This window comes from Miniopterus natalensis, chromosome 1 (genome assembly GCF_054644295.1).
Source record: "Miniopterus natalensis isolate mMinNat1 chromosome 1, mMinNat1.hap1, whole genome shotgun sequence".
Taxonomy (NCBI): domain Eukaryota; kingdom Metazoa; phylum Chordata; class Mammalia; order Chiroptera; family Miniopteridae; genus Miniopterus; species Miniopterus natalensis.
This window is the reverse complement of record NC_142081.1, coordinates 39371469-39391191: the sequence shown is the minus strand read 5'-3', so window position 1 is coordinate 39391191 and position 19723 is coordinate 39371469. Positions and strand designations below refer to the sequence as shown.

At 36.0% G+C, this 19723-nt stretch overlaps 1 protein-coding gene and 1 pseudogene across 2 annotated transcripts in view; one reads left to right on the top strand and one right to left on the bottom strand.

The window, feature by feature from the left end:
* Positions 1-19723, top strand: part of MAP2K5 (mitogen-activated protein kinase kinase 5) — a 239645-nt gene that overhangs the window by 82038 nt on the left and 137884 nt on the right. For both annotated transcript variants that reach the window (XM_016198069.2, XM_016198068.2), the window contains exons 10-12: positions 9429-9497; positions 9590-9671; positions 17040-17101. In XM_016198069.2, coding sequence (XP_016053555.1) covers positions 9429-9497; positions 9590-9671; positions 17040-17101 — 213 coding nt within the window. The remainder of the gene's footprint in view (positions 1-9428; positions 9498-9589; positions 9672-17039; positions 17102-19723) is intronic.
* On the bottom strand, positions 2060-2623 carry LOC107525836 (small ribosomal subunit protein uS4 pseudogene; annotated as a pseudogene).

Sequence of the window (19723 nt, the reverse complement as noted above, 5' to 3'; positions counted from 1 at the left end):
ATTAATAATGGAGAAAATGCTTAAATTTGTTTACAGAAATACTAAATAAATAAATAAAATCTTAAAAAAAGAAAATAAAGTTAGTCAACTCTAGTTAATTCACTCCAAGAGAGGAGAACACTGCTATAAATCATCCAAAAAAAAAATGTGTTTGGCCTTGTATGTGCAGTATAATTTTTCATCATTTCATACATTTTGAATTATCTTTAACATAAGCTAATATTAAATTTCTTGTGCATGACTGTTTAGTTGGGTATGGCAAGTGGCTTAAGTTTCTGGAAAAAAATTAAACTCAACTGTAAAGACACATTTTTAAAGAGTTGTTAAAGTAGAGACTTTCAGTAAGTGGAAACAGCAGGGGTTTGCAAATATACAGTTCATTAGACCTGACCATAAAACTGAGCTGTAGAGCAAGAACTGTATTGTATTCACTTTGTATCCCTAAATTACATAAAATAACATCCTAGATGCTCAAACTGAGTTGAGTGAATGAGTAAGAGTAGATATGATTATTGTGTTTAAATATTTTTGCTTATCCCTAAGCTTTTGGGCAGCAAAGGCAAAAACCTGTTGCTTTTATGATAGTCATAATCTAGGAAAAAGAAATGTACTATTACTTCAAAACTGGAAAAGTTTTCCATTAAGTCTTAGAAGTGGTTAGTTTCCAAATATGTGGTGATTTTCCAGATATCTTTGTTATTGATTTCTAATTTAAATCATTTGTGGTCAAAGAATATACTTTGTATAATTGGAATTATTTTAAATTTATTGAGTTTTTTTATGGCTCAGAGTATAAGTTATCTTGGTGTTTTCTGTGCACATGAAAAGAATGTATCATCTGTCGTATAGTGTATTGTATATATGTTAATTAGATTAAGCTGGCTGGTAGTGTTCAAAATTTCTGTATTTTACTGGGTTTTATCTACTTGTCTCTCAATTATTGAAAGAGGGGTATTGAAATCTCTAGCAATAATTGTGGACTTATCTATTTTTTCCTTGCAGTTCTTTTTTTTACTTAATATTTTTTGAAGATCCCTTAGATACATTTAGGATTGTTGTGTCCTCTTCATGAATTGGTCCCTTTATCATTACAAAGTGACCTTCTTTATCTATGTATTATTCATTGCTCTGAAATCTACAGTCTGATATTAATACAGCTATTCCAGCTTTGACTAGTGTTAGCATGACGTGCTTTTACTTTTAACCCGCTTGGGTGCATTTTTTACAGGCAGCATATAGTTGTGTCTTATATTTTAAACTAGTCTGATAATCTCCGCTTTTTATTTGGGTTGCTTAGATCATTTACATTTCATGTGATTATTATATGGTTGGATTAAAATCTGTCATCTTGCTCTTTGTTTTCTATTTGTCCTGTCCTTTTTTATTTTCAGCAGTTGCTTTAGAGTTTATAGCTTACATCTTTAACTTGCTTATAATATACATTCAAGTAATATTGTATCACTTTATCTATAGTATGAGAACTTTACATAGTATATTTCACATAGTATACATACTATACTTTTATTTCCCTCATTCCGACCTTTGTGATCATATAGTTTACATACTCAAAATACAAAGTAATAACAGTACATTGTTACTACTATTGCTTTAGAGTTATTTGTCTTTTAAAGACATAGAAAAAGTAAGAAATATTTATATTTACATTTTTGCCAATCCCAGTGCTCTTCATTCCTTTGTATAGATCCAGATTTCCATCTGGTATCATTTTTTCTCTTCTGTCTAAAGACCCTCCTTCTTTTGCATTTCTTTCTTTTTTTTTTTTTTTTTTAAGTATTAATCTTTTATTTTTTTAATTTTTTTTATTTTTTATATATTTTTATTGATTTCAGAGAGAGGAAGGGAGAGGGAGAGAGATAGAAACATCAGTGATGAGAGAGAGAGTCATTGATCAGCTGCCCCCGCACACCCCCCACGGGATTGAGCCTGCGACCCTGGCACATGCCCTGACTGGAAATCTAATGGAGGCCTCCCGGTTCATGGATTGACCTTCAACCACTGAGCCATGCCTGCCGGGCTGTTTTATTTTTTGACTGGAAAACTAAACACTCCACCAGTCCAGGGGAGCTCTAGCCCCACCCTGACCCTTCTTGACATTGGCCACCCTGGTCAGGGACAGGAGGGAGAAGTCAGTGTGCTTCTGGGAGTCTAGGCGGACAATGAAGGGCGAGTTGTTCACCACCTGCTTGCAGACCTTGTTGTGGTGTTGGGGGATCAGCAAGTGGGCATGGTGGATGGACTTGGCCAAGCCCAGCTTGGAGGCCTGGGTCTGTAGATGCCTCTCCGAGAAATCCTCAATCTTCAAGCCCAGGATGTAATCCACCTTCGTCTTGCCCTTGTCTAGCACCCCATGAGGACAAGGCACCACAGCAGGGCATTGCCTTCAAATATGCTGCAGGTCTTACTAATCCAGCCTCAATCAGCAGCTCCCAGGCAGCCTTGCAGATCTTGGCCAGGGTGAATTTGACCCTCCAGACCTCACATTTGTTCCAGAGCCCATAGTCGCTTATCAGCTTCAGCTCTTGGTTGAGGTGGGATTTCTTGAAGAGTCTCTGCAGGTCATCACATAAGTTTTATGACAGACCCAGCTCTGGGCCACTGACATGTTGGCTCTCCCATAAGTGAAAATGAGCTCTTTTACATTTCTTATGGTGCATGAGTCTTCTGGCAATGAGTCCTTCCTCCTTTTGCATATTTGCAGCATGTATATTTCACTTTTATTTTGGAAGATATTTTCACCAGATACGGAATTCTAGGTTGATTGCTCTTTCACTATTTTAAAGATATTATTTTACTGTCTTCTGGCTTGCGTTCTTTCCAATGAAAAGCTTACTGTCATTTAAAAATCTTTATTCCTCTGTGCGTTAGAACTGATTTCTTCGCTGGCTGCTTTTACGATTGCACTTCTGTAAACATTCTTGAGCTTTTACATAATTTCCTTCAAATTCATGTACTTAAAATTTGTTGAGATTGTTGGATCTGTATATTTTTAGCTTTCATCAAATATGGACAAATTTTAGTCATTATTTCTTCAAGTCTTCCCCGCCACCCCTTGGGAAGTTAAATTGTATATGTATTAGGTCACTTGAAGTTGTCCCACAGCAAAATGCTCTGTTGTTTGTTTTAGCCTTTTTTTCTCTAATGTTTCATTTTTGGATAGTATCCACTGTTAAATATTCAGGTTTCATCTTTTCATCTACATTGTCTAATCTGCTATTAATTGTGTTTAATGTATTTTTCCTTTCAGACATTATACTTTTTATCCTTAGAAGTTTACGTGGGTCTTTTTTACATCATCCATGTCTCTACTTAATACACTCAATCTTTCTTTTACCTTCTTGAATATATGAAATAGATATATGATAACTGAATTAATGGTACTATCTATTAATTCTATCATATATGTCATTTCAGGGTCATTTAGATCATATTTTTATTTATAAAAAGTAATATTTAAAATATAAAAGCCAGTGAAAGCTGCTTGACATGTTACCGTTATATATGTGAGGGCTAATGCAGGTACACAAGAGTTCACAGAAATCTTTACTATAGAGCAGTGGCCTGTGGTTTCACCACTGGGTGGGTCTTAGGGAGGTACTTCATTCCTGAGCCTCTAAGAGTTCTTGTGTGGGTCCAGTGGAGGCGGGAGTGCCAGAGGAGACAGGCATCTGTCCTCCTGGAGACACTGCTGCCTGTGGCACCATCTGAGGTCCATGTTTTCTGCAATATCTCCCTGTTCTCTATGTGGCTGAGCGGTCTGATTCTCCTTCCTCCTCTGTCATTTGTACCAAATGGGCACTAACCTCCTCTCCTCCGAGGCTGTTACAGAACTCTTCATACACCAAGGAAGAGTCTAGTTTTGAGCTGGGAGAGGAGTTATTACTGTTGGAATCTGTTATTTCAGCTTCTTCAGGGGAATGCTCAAATCAGTTAAGGAAGCATTTTTGTTGACATGCTTCTTCATAGGCCATTTCTCCTTTCTGGCTTTTCCATTCTTCATCATCACTGCTGGACATCCCAGTCCCAGGACACGGCTGACTCACGGGCGTCTCCTTCTCCTCAGTCATTTCGTTTATACTTTGCCAGAGACAAGTGCTCTTGAGCTAGACTCTTGTCCCTGCCAAGGACTTTCTGCCTCTTCACCGTGGTGGACAGACACCCCACTCGGGGTCAGTTTTGACTGATTGCTTTTTCTCCTCATTTTGGGTTGTATTTTCTTGTGTGTTTTTTAATACCTTATAATTTTTTTATTGGGTGCCAGTCATGTGGCATAGGTGCTAGATATTTTTGCACTTCTATAAACATTCTTGAGCTTATTCTAAGATGCTCTTTAGTGACTTTGAACAATGGAGACACAGTATGTCATCAGCCTGCTTTTATAGCATTATCTTATGTGACTGAATTTTGTCACAAGTATTCAAATGCAGAAAAGTAGCCGGCTGTATGGGCAAGTTCTGGCTTGAAATAGCCAGTCAGCAAGTTAAGTTGAACTCATTGCCTTATCTGAACCCAGGTACTTTTCACTTCAGCACTTTGATTCATGCATTCTCTCTAATAAGAATGCCTTCACCTCTGTGTCCACCTATCAAAATCCTTAACACCCTTCAAGGGTTGGCTCCAAAGCCTCTCTGTTGAACTATAGATAAACTGTGACATCTAGTGTATCTATCCCTTACTCCCTCTCTTCTTTGACTCTAGAATTCTCTGTGTTTCTTATGGGTGTTATCACAGGCTGCCTTGGAGTCTGCTCTTACTGTACCTGTATGTTTCCCCTGTCATATTGGAATCTCCTTGGATGTGGAGAACAGATCTTACCTTGTTTTACTCACTGATTCATGCAGAACATTGCATGGAGGGCCTAGCGCAGAGCGCTGTATGTAGTGACTAGATGTTCAACACGTAATTTGTTGAATGAGCGAATGAATAAATAAATTTTGTTCTTTGGGGGTTTTTTGGTTTTTTCTTTTCCGTTTACTTATTCTTCGTTTGAATTGACATCTTGAAAGCAGGTTCAACTCACCTACAAAATATCCCATAGTGTTCTTTGTACGGACCATTGCTCCCAACCAGAGTATTTCTTAGCTTTTTTTATATTAAAGGGTGAAATGAAAGGTTAAGAGTTAGACGTGCATTTGATCTTTTCCTGACCCTCTCCTGACTTTTGTGTGACTTCAAGCATGTCACTTGAACCTCTCAGTGACCTCAGCTGTGAAACGGGGCTGCCTGGTGTCACAGAGGGATTGTGAGGAGCCGCAAATCACAGTCCTTGTCTACACAGAATCACCTGCAGGGCTCTGATGCTGGCATAGAGTGATGAGGGGAATTCAATTTCTCAAACCAAGTGCCAGTTGGACCCACACTTTGAATATCTGTGGGAGCAATTAGATGAGAGTCCGTGAGAATCTGTTACTGTTCCTACTCAAAAGATTTTTAATTTTTATACTTCTAAATATTTTAATTTTTTAGACAAAAAAAAACACCCTATATTGTAATGTTTCCCTTTTCAGGCTTTGAAGGTGGGAAACTATCACTTCAGATATTTTTTAAAAGGTTGAATTTAGGGAGAATAGAAGTACATTGAATTTTTATTTTATACAACGGAATTCAGAAAACCATCTGCCTCAGAGAGCATCTTGAAAATAATACTAATCCTGTTTTAAAGATAAGTGTTTGATATGCCTGTATGTGTGTAACTCATGAAAAAATGTGTTTCTGACTAGCTTTCCTTGGCAGGGAGTGGTGTAGGTAGGCAAAACAATTGCCATCAAGTAGAGCAGGAAACAAAAATACTGTGAGCCAGCTTGCAGATAGAACCTTTTTATACTCTTCATGTGTCTATAAAACCTTTCAAAGAGTGGAGCTTAATAGATTTCCAAGTATTATCTATTTTCTAATTGGAAAAAAATCCATCTAACAGGACATTTCTTACCATTGTATGTAGCATGTGCTGATTAACATTCTTTGACTGTTTTGAGTTTCTGCTGCTTTTAAACTAGCATTTAAATGGACCATTTGATTAATCATTTGTATACTGACTGTAATCCTCCCAAATTTCCTTTCTGAATTGTACATACTGTAAAAGACAATTATGTTGCCACAGATTAAATAAGCGAATTAAAACAGAATAGCGGCTTAATTTGACCTGTGATTTTGCTCTCCTTCCCTTTAGTGGAGCGTGTGCCACTCCAGCAAATAAATGAAGTCATCCATGACAGGTTGTGATGAATTGCCGTATTTATACTGTATATTTTAATAGCCTCACACTAATTTAAATTGAGCACAGAGTAAATTATAATTCAGTCACTTGACTGCTTATATTTAACTTGACAACTCATCCTTATTTGTCCTGGAGGTGTAGCAGAGAGCAGCGGAAACGCACTCAGGTATTTCAGCTCCTCGCTTAACCCTTTCTCCATGAGACGCTTCATGTTCAGAGTCTCTCCAGTTTGAAAAATTGAGCTCTTCCCACGGATAAAAATAGTAATAATAATAATGACAACTCAGGGAGTCCATACTTTCCTTCTACTTCAAAGAGAAAATTAGTGTTTCCATGCTTCTCCCCATTACCTTCAAATAAGGAATTGGACTTGTTTATTTTTAGCACTTTTAAAGCTCACTCACAGGAATGCCCAAGGGAAGGAGAATTAACCTTCCACCTAGAGTGCCAAATCTCCCAGAAAATGGAAGAGCATTTCAGTAGTTATCTGAAGGTAGATTTTACTTTCCCTCTCAAGTTCCCAGAAATCACTTTATTCACTTTTCTACCATTATGGAATCTCCACTGTTCTGGGTTATAGCAAATACCAAGCATGACCAAGACCTATTAGAGTGCAATGGATTGGCTCCACAACTACAGTATTACATTTTAGGTCAGTGTGGCACTTTTACTTTGGTGTTTATATCTTTGGTTTTAAATTCAGCTGTTGAAATCAAACAATCCATTTCCTTCCTATCTAGAAACAGTGTCTTATTTAGAGGATCATGGTTATAAGGAGCTCTTCAATTAAATCCCACATCACTTAATGGGCATTACTGTATGACCCTATGCAGGGTGCTGGGTGTGGGGAGGGAGCTAGAGAAAGATGGACAAGACTTACCCCTTGCCCTTGAGGGGCTCACAACCGTTCTTTACTCTTTAGGCTTCTGTCTTTAGAAGATGAGGCATGAATGCTGAAGACAAATGTGATAAGGAGAAAAATAAAGGGCCAAAGCTAGAGATCAGTTCTGATGGAGGGCTTTGGGGCTGGCTTCCTGGAGGTGGTGGTGGCAGCATTCAAGTTGAGTCTAAAAGATAAAAAAGGTTTTATGGTCAATGACTGTGGAGTGGAGAGAGGGAGCATACCTCAAGTGGAAGGAACAGCAGGAGAAAAGAGTAGAAGTGGGGAAAGCACAGGACGTGGGGATTAGTAAAAATCTGGTTTCGATGGGGATTGAGTTTGTGGAGGGGAGTAGTGGGAGGATCTAGAGTAACAAGTTGTAGCTAGATTGTAGAAATCCTTGAATGTCATGCTAGAATTTTAACTTTATGCTAGGCCATGGGAGCCCAATTAAGGTTTTTGAACAGGGGAACGATATGTTTACAGCCTGTAGTTTAGGGTTCATTCCAATGCGTTGGCTAGCCATGTGGGATCATGTCATTTATAGATTATGTGCCCGGAGATGCAGTATAGCTTAGTAGTCATAGTAAGTACTGAGTACATGTATTTTGAAACATAAATACGTGGTTCTCAACCTTACTATGGGTTAGAATTCACCTGAGAAGGTTTTTTTTGGGGTTTTTTTGTGTTTTTGTGTGTGTTTTTAAATACTAAGAGGTGGGTCCAGCCTTAGAGATTCTCATTCCATTATGCCTGTGCGTCAGGATTTATTTAAAGTGTTCTTATATATTTATGAGGTAATTATAATATGAAGCCAGGGTTGCAAACCACTGCTTTAAGATAAATAATAACTTCATCCCGTTTAGCAGAGTTTTTGAGGATGAAAGATTCCCTGTACTTGACGTGGTGGTGTGAATAGCTCTAATAGTTTATGGCACAGACTTGAAACAACATTAGATGAGTTTATTTCGTTGATGAGTTTTATACAGGAACAAAAAAGTAAGTGAATATTGTTGGCAAAATGACTATTGATCTGGAGAAATGTTTCTTGGCAGTTTTGTATTACACTTACAGTCTAGTTTAGTGAGAGCTTTTATAAATAACCCTAAAGCAAACTCTTGATAGAAACTGGCTATGCCTTTTTTTTCTCTTTCCCCTCCCCCAAATGGATGGCATTACTATAAAATGCATTTTAGAATTATCCTTTTCTTTCCTTGCTCTATCAGCAGTTTGCCTTTCATAATTTATGGATGTTTTCCTCCAGTATGATTTTATACATTCCGCAGTTGTAATACAAAATGTAGTTTAGTGTTGGATGGTGTATAACTACACTATCATAGTAATTTTGATGTTCAGTTTTTATCGAGAAATGTCTAGAGCCAGAAACTCGGCCACAGATCTTAAAATTGTCTTCCAACTATTTCATTCTCATCACTGTCTTTTTTAAGTTAAAAAAACAAAAGCAATTTCCCGTGAGTTGGCTTTACTGAATTGCTAAGTAAAATTTGAACAGTTGATGGCTTCTTTCTTTAAAAATCAGTGTTTGAAATAAACTAGAATTTATTCTAGGTAAGTTTATAAATAAAGTATTTTACACGTCTGCATTATGAATTTGACTCAGTGGTCCACATTTTAAGGGAAACCATAAAGCGTCAGTACATACTGGAAAATCCTCTGAGTCAGGACGGAGCCCTGACGTTGCCAGGCCGCGTGGCTCCTCAGAACCTTGGCCTCCTCCTCTACAGGGAGGAGATTAGATGAAATAATTTCTGAGGTTCCTTCAAGCCCCAGCATTTTATAACATTATTAGCAAAGAAACTTTATGTAACTGGAAGAATAAAAAAAGATGATATATTTTTAAAACTCCTTATTTCTCCTCTAACTGAAAACCCTACTTTTAAAATGTCATTTTTACTCATCAACCTCTTCTGTTTATTACTAGTGTCTGAATTACAAGGCAATTTTTTTTAATGGTTTCAGGGTCACTCCTATCTTTCTCTTCTGAAAATAACCAATGTGGCCAAAATAGGGTGTATAAATTAAGGATGTTATAACTTAACTGACTTTTAAAGCCATTAATACTGACCTTTGAGACCTGGCTTTTTCCTTGGTCCCATCAATCACTTCTGTACCACCTCCCCCAATACAAAGGGTTAGACAGATGTGAATACAGTTTGTATTACTGGGTGTTATAATTGTGGGGAGGAGAAAGGGGAAATGAATAGAGTTTAGTTTTTTATGTTTCGTAGTGAGTATAACTATATTTAATTTAAAGGTGAATAAATGTGTCAATGTATTCCTTCCCATATTTAGGTCATACTACTAGATATTACACTGGAACTTCAAAAGCAAATTATGTCTGAATTGGAAATTCTTTATAAGGTAATTTTTTCTTGGTCATTTTTTCCTTATAAAGCATGCCTGTGGTATTGGCTTACAGGCTTTTAACTACTTTTGTCTTATTTTTGTTACAGTGTGATTCATCGTATATCATAGGATTTTATGGTGCATTTTTTGTAGAAAACAGGATTTCTATATGTACAGAATTCATGGATGGTGAGTTTTCTCTTTTATAATATTTTAAAAGTGATTTTTGTGGGGGAGTGCTTTATAACCTGGTTTTGATATAAATGTCAAGTAGAATGAAAAATAATTAAAATATACTAATAATTACCTTTATACTCTAAAGCATCTTAGTGTTCAGGGTTTCTGGTGTTAAATATTTACAGCTTACATATAATTTCAAGAATGTCATTTTATTTACTTCTATTGAAAATTTAAATAGAACAAATGAAATGCTAGTCTAACCAGTGGTTTGATATTTGATTCTCCAATACAATCTGTCTTCACTTGCAAAACAGATGTTCTGTTCTTTCAGTGTTTCAATGGCCAAAACAGATTTTGCTTTTAAAGAAACCTATTAACCCAATGCCCTATATCTTTTAGAAAGAAAGTGGTTAATTGAAATATAAGAAATTGTTTTTTAACACAGCTGTTGAGCCAAGATGTGCTCAGCTTTCTTTGGACTCCAGCCCTTTCTATCCTTCTTTATTTTTTCATTCACTTCCAGTTTGGTGACTCTTTCCTGACGTGAATATTAAGGCAAAATGCTGATTTCTTGCTACCCTATCAGAGAAACTAAGCCATCATTGTTATTGTTTACCCATTTTAAATCAAGGAAGTCTTTAAATTTTGCATATTCCCTTTTGCAGTGTCTCGCCCATTCAAAGTCAACATTTAAAAATATACTTAGTTCATTTTGGGAATTCTCAGTACATTACTGAAGCGATTAGTTCATGCCCTGCAAGACTTTTTAATGAGCCAACATTGATACCTTGATACTATAATAAGGTGTATAATGTGTTCTAAATTAGTTATAGTAGATGCTAGGAATTATAACTCTTACAGCCATAATGAGTAGTATGACAATTACCATTCAAGGAGACTGGGGAAAGAAAAAGGGGATTTATAGAGCCAGTACATGTTATTAGTTTATGACTTTTCATCATTCTTTTTGGAAGTCCTCAATTTTTCAATTACATTTAAAAAATTTTTATTCTGAAGGTATATTCAAATATCGTAAAATTCACAATTTTAATGTGTACAAATTTCATGGTTTTTAGTATATTAAGGCCACACAACAATTATTACCATTAATTCCAAAACATTTTTATCATACCCAGAAACATACTCCTTATCAATTAGCAGTCATTTCCTATTCCCTCTTTTCTGTAGTCCTTGGCAACCACTAATCTATTTTTCTTGTCTCTCTGGATTTTCTTATTTTAGACATTTCACACAAATGGATTTATATAACATATGGCCTTTGTGTCTGGCTTCTTTCACTTAGCACAGCAATTTTCAACTGGTGTGCCACAAGAATTTTTAAAACATTAAATACCTGAATTATTTAGTCAGGGGCACTGACCTCTTTTCCCTTAGATTGTCAAATGAAAAATGACAACAGCCAACACAACAATAGCAGTCTGGTATGAATACCGTATCTTGAACCATAAATATATAGGTCATATAATAGAGTTGCATCTTACTGGTCACGTCACATAATAAAGTTGCTTCTGATTGGTTAATTCTTGGTACCAGAAATTCTTATATACAAGAATAGGCACCTGAGTTTTTTAAAAGTCACTTTGGAGCAAAAAAGGTAGGTAATTACTATTAATCAAAATTATACCTATTTTTTGTCAGGTAGGCAAAAAATACATTTTTTGGTTTGCCACAGAATTTTAGTAGTTTATGTGTGCCATAAGATAAAAAGGGTTGAAAACTGCTGACTTAGCATAATGTTCTCAAGGTTCATTCATGTTGTATCATGTGGTAGTATGGTCATGTGCCACATAACATTTTAGTCAGTATTGGACCACAAAAATGACAGTGGTCCCATAAGATTATAATGGGGCTGAATTTCCTGTAAGAAATGGAAAAGTATGTAGTTCAGAAGGATTTACGTTTTCCTCTGGCAAGAGCAATATCTGTGGGGTTTGGCAGTAGATTCCCTCTCACTCACAGCACCTCAGTTTTGAGTGCACAGATTACATTCCAGTCAGTCAGCGACAGACCTGTTTCACCACAAAGGAGCCTGTCCCCCAGCCCTACATATTCAGAGGGTGCTTACAGCCCTCCCAGATCAAGCTTGATGGTCCTCAGAATAATTTGCTGTAAATTCTTAGTTGAGGACCTAAGATCCTGTACAAGGACACAGGTCCACAGGTGCTACCTTGACAAGTATTCAGTTCCACTGCCAGTTTATTAAAAGTTTTTTGTGGTGGTGTAGAGCCAGACTGCTGCTGTACTTTGGAAATATCTTTGTAATGATACAAAACATAGATAAGTTTTATTTCTTCCATCGTTTGCTAGAGAGGTCACTTTGTGCCAGATAGTATCAATGGAACCAAAAACAAATTTCCAAAGTCAAAAATATTGAATCCTCACTTATACACCCTCTCCATGTTAAACACTATCTATTCCAATGAGTACAAGTTCTTTAATTCTGATTACTGCTCCAACATGCAGTGCCGAAACCACATTGCCATAACAAGCCCCTGCATTCCTTTATCTCTCTAGCTTGATTTCTTATGCCTACTCTTCCTCAGGAAGGATCACTTTCACTTCCTCCCTGCAGATCACTATTGTGGCGATCTACGCCTTCCCCGGTCAGTTTCTCCTCAGTATTTCCCATCAGTCTAGCCCACACCTCTGCATGGAGCAGGATTGACAGCTTTGATGTTCTATTTTTGGCCCTATCGGAAGGAAGTGGAGGAGGTCTTGTGTATAATGTCCACAGCAGTGCACAGTAACGCCCTGGGCCTTCCCATTCACTCGCCGCTCACTCACTGACTCACCCAGAGCAACTCCCAGTTCTGCAAAGTCCATTTATCATAAGTGCCCTGTACAGGTGTGCCATATTTTGTCTTTTATACCTTACTTTTACTGTACCTTTTCTGTGTTTAGATACACAAATACTTTTCATTGTGTTACAGTTGCCTATAGTATTCAGCACAGTAACGTGCTGTACAGGTTCGTAGCCTCGGAATAATAGACTATTCCATATAGCCTAGGTGTGTAGTGGGCTGTACTATCTAGGTTTGTGTAAGTGCCCTCTGTGATGTTCGCACAAGGGTGAAATCGCCTAAGCATGCATTTCTCAGAATGTACTCAGTCATTAAGCAATGCATGACTGCACTTCATTCCTTTTTATGACTGAAATTTTGTTTACTCATTCATTTGTTGATGGGCATTTGAATGTTTCTACTTTTTGGCCATATTATGTTTTTTGCTGATCTGACCCCAAAAATATAGGTATAATTTTGATTCATTCACACTGGACGGCTATTGTTGTCATTTTTTAATTTTACAATCTCAGGGAAAAGAGGTGGTTGTCATTTTTTTATTTGGCAGTCTAAGGGAAAGGGGTCAGTGCCCCTGACCAAACAGTCAGGTATTGCATGTTTTAAAAATTCTGTGTCACACCAGTTGAAAATTGCTGCTCTAGATTATTGTAACTTTGTGGTAAATTTTGAAATTGAGTGTTCAAGTTTTACAATTCTTTTGTTAAATTTATTTCTAAATATTTTCTTTTTGATGCTATTATAAATTTAACTCTTTTAATTTTATTTTTGGATGGTTCATTGTTAGTGTATAGAAATACAAATGATTTTTGTATATTGATCTTGTATCCTCCTACCTTGCTAAACTTATTTTTAACTTTAACAGCTTTTTGAAGATTCCTTAGGGTTTTCTGTGTAGAAGATCATGTATGTAGAGGTAGTTTTACTTCTTCCTTTCCAATCTAGATGCTTTTTTTTTTTTTTTTAATTACTCTGGCTAGAACCTTTTGTACAATGTTGAATAATAGAAGTGGTGAGAACAGACATCCTTTTTTGCTCCTTATCTTAGAGGAAAAACTTTCTCTCTTTCACCACTATGATGGGGGTTTTTGGTAGATGTCCTTTATCAGGCTGTGGAAGTCCCTTTCTGTTCCACCTTTTTTGAGTATTTTTATCATGAAAGGGTATTAGATTTTACCAAATGCTTTTTCTGTGTCTATTGAAATGAACAAGTGTTTTTGTCCTCTATTCCATAATTATGGTGTATTATATTAATTGACTTTTGCATGTTGAACCAACCTTGCATTCCTGGGATAATTTTACTTGGTCATGATATATAATCCTTTTTATACGTTGCTAGATTCATATTCAATATAGTATATTGTTGAGGATTTTTATATCTGTATAGTTAAAAGATATTGGTCTGCAATTTTCATTTCTTATAATGTCATTGCTTGGTTTTGGCATCAATGAGTTAGAAAGTGTTCCTTCATCTTCTATTTTTTGGAAGAGTTTTGTGAAGGATTGATATTTTTCTTTAAACATTTGGTTGAATTCACCAGTGAAACTATCTGGTCCTGGGTTTTTTTGTGTGAGTAGTTTTTGTGGTCAAGTGGCATGTGTTGCCTAGTATCAGAAGATGTCCAAGCACTGGGTTGAACAATGCTTTACTCATATTAAAGAGAGGGAGGGAGGCAGGGAGAGAGAAGGAGAGAGAGATCAACTTCAGTAGTGGGTACCAGTTCATGGCCAGCAGCAGGTCCCCCCAATAGCCTGTGCGGAGCAATGGGCCGGTGCACACCCCTCTTGTGCTGCCGCAAAATGACACTCCCAACCTCTTCCCTGTGGAGTCGGAGATGATGAAAGCTGGGGTAGTGCCTAAGGCTCATTGATGTACACAGTTAAGCAGGACAGTATATACAAAGGAGTATATATTGAGCCTGAAACAAGGAAAGATATTACCAAACAACATCTCAGCTAAGATTAAGCTGTCTGAGTATATGTCATAATCATATCACGTTGTATTGAAACTTTTTAAACTGTAAAACGTTTACATGTGATTCTCAAGCTATGCGATGTTACAGGCAAACATTTTAGACCTTTGTAATTCTGGAAGTTCAAACGCCCAGACCTTCCTGAGCTCTGCCTTCAATTGATTCTTGTCATGAATAGAATACTCACTTCTCTGGGGCTCAGTTTTCCCCACCTATCAAATAAAGTCATCATCACACTGATCTTTACTGCCCCTCCAGCACCTTTTGGGAATAGGCTTATAGGATAGAAATTACAGTAAAACTGAGTAAAAATTTAACTGAAAACCATCTGCCATTTTCAGCCTAATGCACAAAGAGAACTAACTCATCAGGCTTAACAGGAATACCTGATTTTGAGTGGCTCTGCCACTTTTTTTTTTTTTTTTTTTTTTTTTTTGGCCTCTGACAGTTATCTCTAATGAGTATGTCAAGGATAGGATGAATCTGTGGTGACACAAAGCCAGCGATGTAAATATTTACCTATATGGATGGCTAAGGAGAGTGGGATATAACCAAGATTAAATGGATATTTACAAAACCCAATGAATTACCTCAAAATAGGCTTCTCTTTTGCCTTGTTCTACTGATAATGGTAGTAGCTAGCATCTTTGGCTTTTTGGTTTAGCTTGTTGAATATTGTCCATTTAGCTAATTAAGCCCTGATTTATATCCTACGTAAAACTAAATCTCCTCTTAGGACTTCTTACTATTATATGTGAGTGATTTACACCTCCTAGTTTTGCCATTCAAGCTGTTCACTTCATAGGGATTGGCACAATAAACTGCATTTATCAGTATTCCAAATACCAGCACATGAAGCTTGATCTTCTTGAGACCGTTTATTCTTGCAACTGGCAATTCATCTGAAAGATCAATGAGAACATAAAATATTTTTCTGCCATACTTCCACTTTTATTGCATCTATAATAAAAATGCTATTTTAGTACATAAAGATGGTTCCACCAAGTCTGTTTTTTCATTATCTCCCTACTAGTACCCAGAGCCAAAGCATAAGTTTTAGTTACACCATGGTTTTCCAGCTTCTTGTCAGAATGTGGAAACTACAAGGCAAAGTTACCTAAAGAAGTGATCATTTTCCTGCTTTAAACAGGATAAATATAAAACCAGTAGCTTTATTTATATTTTTTACAGGAAAAATTATTTATTTTTTTCTCCGATGTTCGGCTTTAGAAAGCCTTGACATATAAAAATTTTCTTTTTGCAAAATAGACTTAACTGCGTTTCAAAAGAATAACACATTCCATGCTAATCCCTTGTGAAATATATTTTTAAATCATCTGGTAGTAAAGTGATTATATATGAATTTTTAGCCTGTAATAGAAACAAATTATTTCTCAAATATCCTGGATAATTCTATTGTAGAACTGAGAGGCTGTACACCTCAACTTGACCCAAAGTAAGACTATTCTATATTGTTAAAACAGTTCTAATGTAATCGTATCATTAGTATGAGTAAAGTAGTGGTTCTTTGCATATCTTCCTGAAATTAATAAGCATACCCAGATTTATACTTTCAAGTGAATATTGGTTTCTTTAAAATAGTTACCTAGGAAAGTTATGCAGTTACTTCAGTGATGTTATTGGTGCTGCAGATGGTTTGCAGTCTTTTTTTGAAACTGCTTTGAGAGTAACTGTATCTACCTGGTGAAATTCATGGTGGTATTCATTCATTCATTCATTCATCTGACAGATATTTATTGAATATCTACAATTTGCTAGTTGTGCTAACTTCTAGGTTGATGAAAATTAAAAACAAGCAAGCAAGCAACATGGCCCTTGCCTTTATTATGTTCACAATCTGGTGGTTTTGATTTTTAGAAACTGCTAAAAGCTGAACTGGTAAAGGTGAAGGGTGTTAGTGAATACCATTTTAGTGAAAATGTTATGACATGGGAGGTTAAGTTTTCTTTTTTATCTCATAAAGTAGTTTTCAAAGTATTATCAAAGAGAATTTTTTTTAAAAACCCACAAAACCGATTTTGAACTAAGATGATGTCTTTGGAATAGGTTGATTGCTTGTCTTGGTAATTTAAAGGGTAACATTTATTTAGAAGGATTTTAACATTAGTACTTTACTTTATTAGTTTTTGTGTGTATTTTGGACCTTATATTTACCAACTTCTGTTTGGTTAATGTGAAAATTTTAAGATAAGGTCCTGGTTTACATTTGAGAAAACTGCTACACAAGGCAGATACCTAAATGTAATTGTCCTATTAATCTTCAGTTTTTTATATGTATTTAAATTTACATAAAGTACAGATTCTTAGCCTGCCTTTGACTAGTTTTCTTCAGTATTTGCGTGTATGTGATTATACTCTTGGGAATAAAATGGAAGTATCTAGTTATGCTTCATTTTGAAACGTGATTATGTTATAAATAAAATTGGACAAAAAACAATTTTACCCCATTTAATGCATGATATAAGACAAGAAAAAAAATTATCACAATGAATGCGCCGAGGAGAGGCCCAGTGCACTGTTCTAATAGTTTTATTTGTAGTAACACAACATGTTTGTCTCTACAGGAGGATCTTTGGATGTATATAGAAAAATTCCAGAGCATGTTCTTGGAAGGATTGCAGTAGCAGTGAGTAAATGGCTTCAACCTTATGAAATATGGGTGACTCCATCTCTAGACAAGCCTTATTCTCCTTATATCCTCAGGATGTTTTTTTCTCTTCTCAATCCCTATTGACAGCCAGCGCCTTCTTAACCTTCTTTTCTTATTATTTCTGTGCTTTCTTCTTTTCCTAGACCAACCCACAGTAACTACATAGGCACATGACATCTCTCAGGCTTGTAGGCACTCTGATCTGCTCTAGTTTCATGTGTTTGCAGGGGCTGTAGTCCTCTTATTGACCAGTAAAAATTCCATGTTCTTAAAAAAAAAAAAAAAAAAAGCTGGCTGTTGGACATTTTATAATTATAGACATATTAGAAAATACTTTTAAAGTCTAAATTCTTAAACAATCTATAAGAAAATAGTACTTAAAGAATTTTGCAGAAATTTTATGTTCTTGGGTTTTGATTTTTTTTCACCCACTACATCTAGGATTTATTCCCTTTATGATTAAAAGCAGTTTTTCTATGTTCTGTATTCACTAATAAACAAATGAAATATACTATTAAACCAAATTTCTATGTAAACCCCAGATTTCAAATTTGGGATATTGTAGGTTAAACAGTGTCTAAGAGAAGTCATGGAGTGGTGGAATAGTAAACAATTGCTAACCTAAAAGTACTCTGATAACTTAAGCAGTTTAATGCAGAACAAAACGATTACACTGTGTACCGTTTAATTAAATGGCCGATTTTCACATTCATTATACATCAGACCAACAACTCAAATCCTTTAATCCAACATGGACACTTATTTAGTTTTAGTTCATTGTAATTCACAGCTTTCCTTTATTCTTTCTAATTATTAGTTGTGAACTGCCCAGGGTGATGAGAACTTTCTTTTCTGATGCTACTGCTGTTAAGTAGCTTCTAATCTACATGTTAGGTAGATTAGTTTAGTATGAAATTTGAGTTCTTAAATCACTATTTTAGATGAAAATAAAAATGTTTCATTTCCTTTTTTAATCTCGGGGGGAATGAGTTCTTGTGGCTTTTGGCAGTTTTTGGCTCTCAAGTTTAATAACACATAATAAAGGGCAAAAAAAGGCAAGGATACCAATTGAAAATGGAAAAGAAGTATATGAGTTCTATATACTCAATTATATATTGAACTTGGCTAAAAGAGGAATCTGCTTCCTTCAGTAGAGAAGCATTTGTTCTTCCTGGACTTCATAAATCTTACCTCCCCCTTGTGTCAGGCATCCACACAAGGCCACTGTCTTTTCAATTCCACCAGAGTGGGAAGCCTGTGAAGCGAATGCAGTCAGAAATAATAATAATAATAATAATCTACTTTCCAATACAGGGCTTCCCTATTCAGTAATGGAAATATGACAAAAATTATTTTAGTGAAAGGCATTTAAAATAAGTGCTAGCCTAAAGCATTGTTTACAGTTGCCCTTACTTTTTAAAAGGTAGGAGTTTGTGTGTTTTTTCTAAAATGTGTCCAATTTCTCCAACTTTTATGGCTCATTCAGGTCACAGTAATGAAAACTGCCTGTGGCCAGAGTAGAAAAAAAATACTTTTGATAATTTTACTCTTCATGGGCCATTTTTTATAAACTTTGTGAGGCCAAGAAAGCACATGGCTGTTTTCAAGTCAGAATCAGGAGAGAAGTGTATATCAAATACTTCCTTGTGCCAATCATTAATAATTGTATTACATACAAATATTGTCATTCAGTCTTTACAGCAACTTTATAAAGTGTAGATTATTGTACATAGTTTATGGATGTATAAGATGAGGTTTAGAAAAGTTAAATAACTTGCTCAGAGTTATCATAACTAGTCAGTAATAATTTGAACGAGAGCTGTTTGGCTCCGGGCCTCATGTTCTTTCACTCTGCTTTCCTAAGAGAATGAGAAAAAAGAAGAGGAAAGAGTGAAAGGGAGAACAAAGTTTAAAAGTAAATAAATAAAACAAAGAGAAGAAAAAAGAGAACTATGAATGAGAGAATGACTGAATGACACAGACTATCACTTCAGAGTCTTCTCATGTCTTGAGAGCCATACCTAGGCACCTCTCCCTCCACAAATTAACTTTGTTTTCCCAAGAGCCAAGGTTCATTACAGGATGACTGTCAGCCTTTATGATATATTGTTCAAATTTTCTCTTGTAGGATGTATGGCAAGAGAATATTTTTCCCACAAAAAGAAACACACATAAGCTGACTGAATCCAGCCTTCCAGCTCACGCCATGATTTTTATCCACTGTCCACTTGAATCTGGTCTCCTATGAACAGGAATGCCTTTCTGTCTTTCCCTGCCATCTACCACAGTTTATTTTTCCTCTCATTTCTGAAGCAGTGACACTGTGTACTCTATTCCGAGAGCTAATGTTGATTGAAGTTGTCCCTGAAAGGATGTGCACTTGACACGTCAAGGAGTGCATGATTGACAGCAGATGGAAGTACGTTTAGTGTCAAGGCTTTGTCACATCCTGTCTTGAAACCTGGCCTACTGAATACCAATAATACCTTCCAGATTTTCAGTTGACAGATTTCTAGCTCCCTCTACCTCGATTCTTATGTGCTTATAAAGGAAAATGTCTGTTTTGGCAATGTTGGAAAAATAATTTTTTTGAATCTC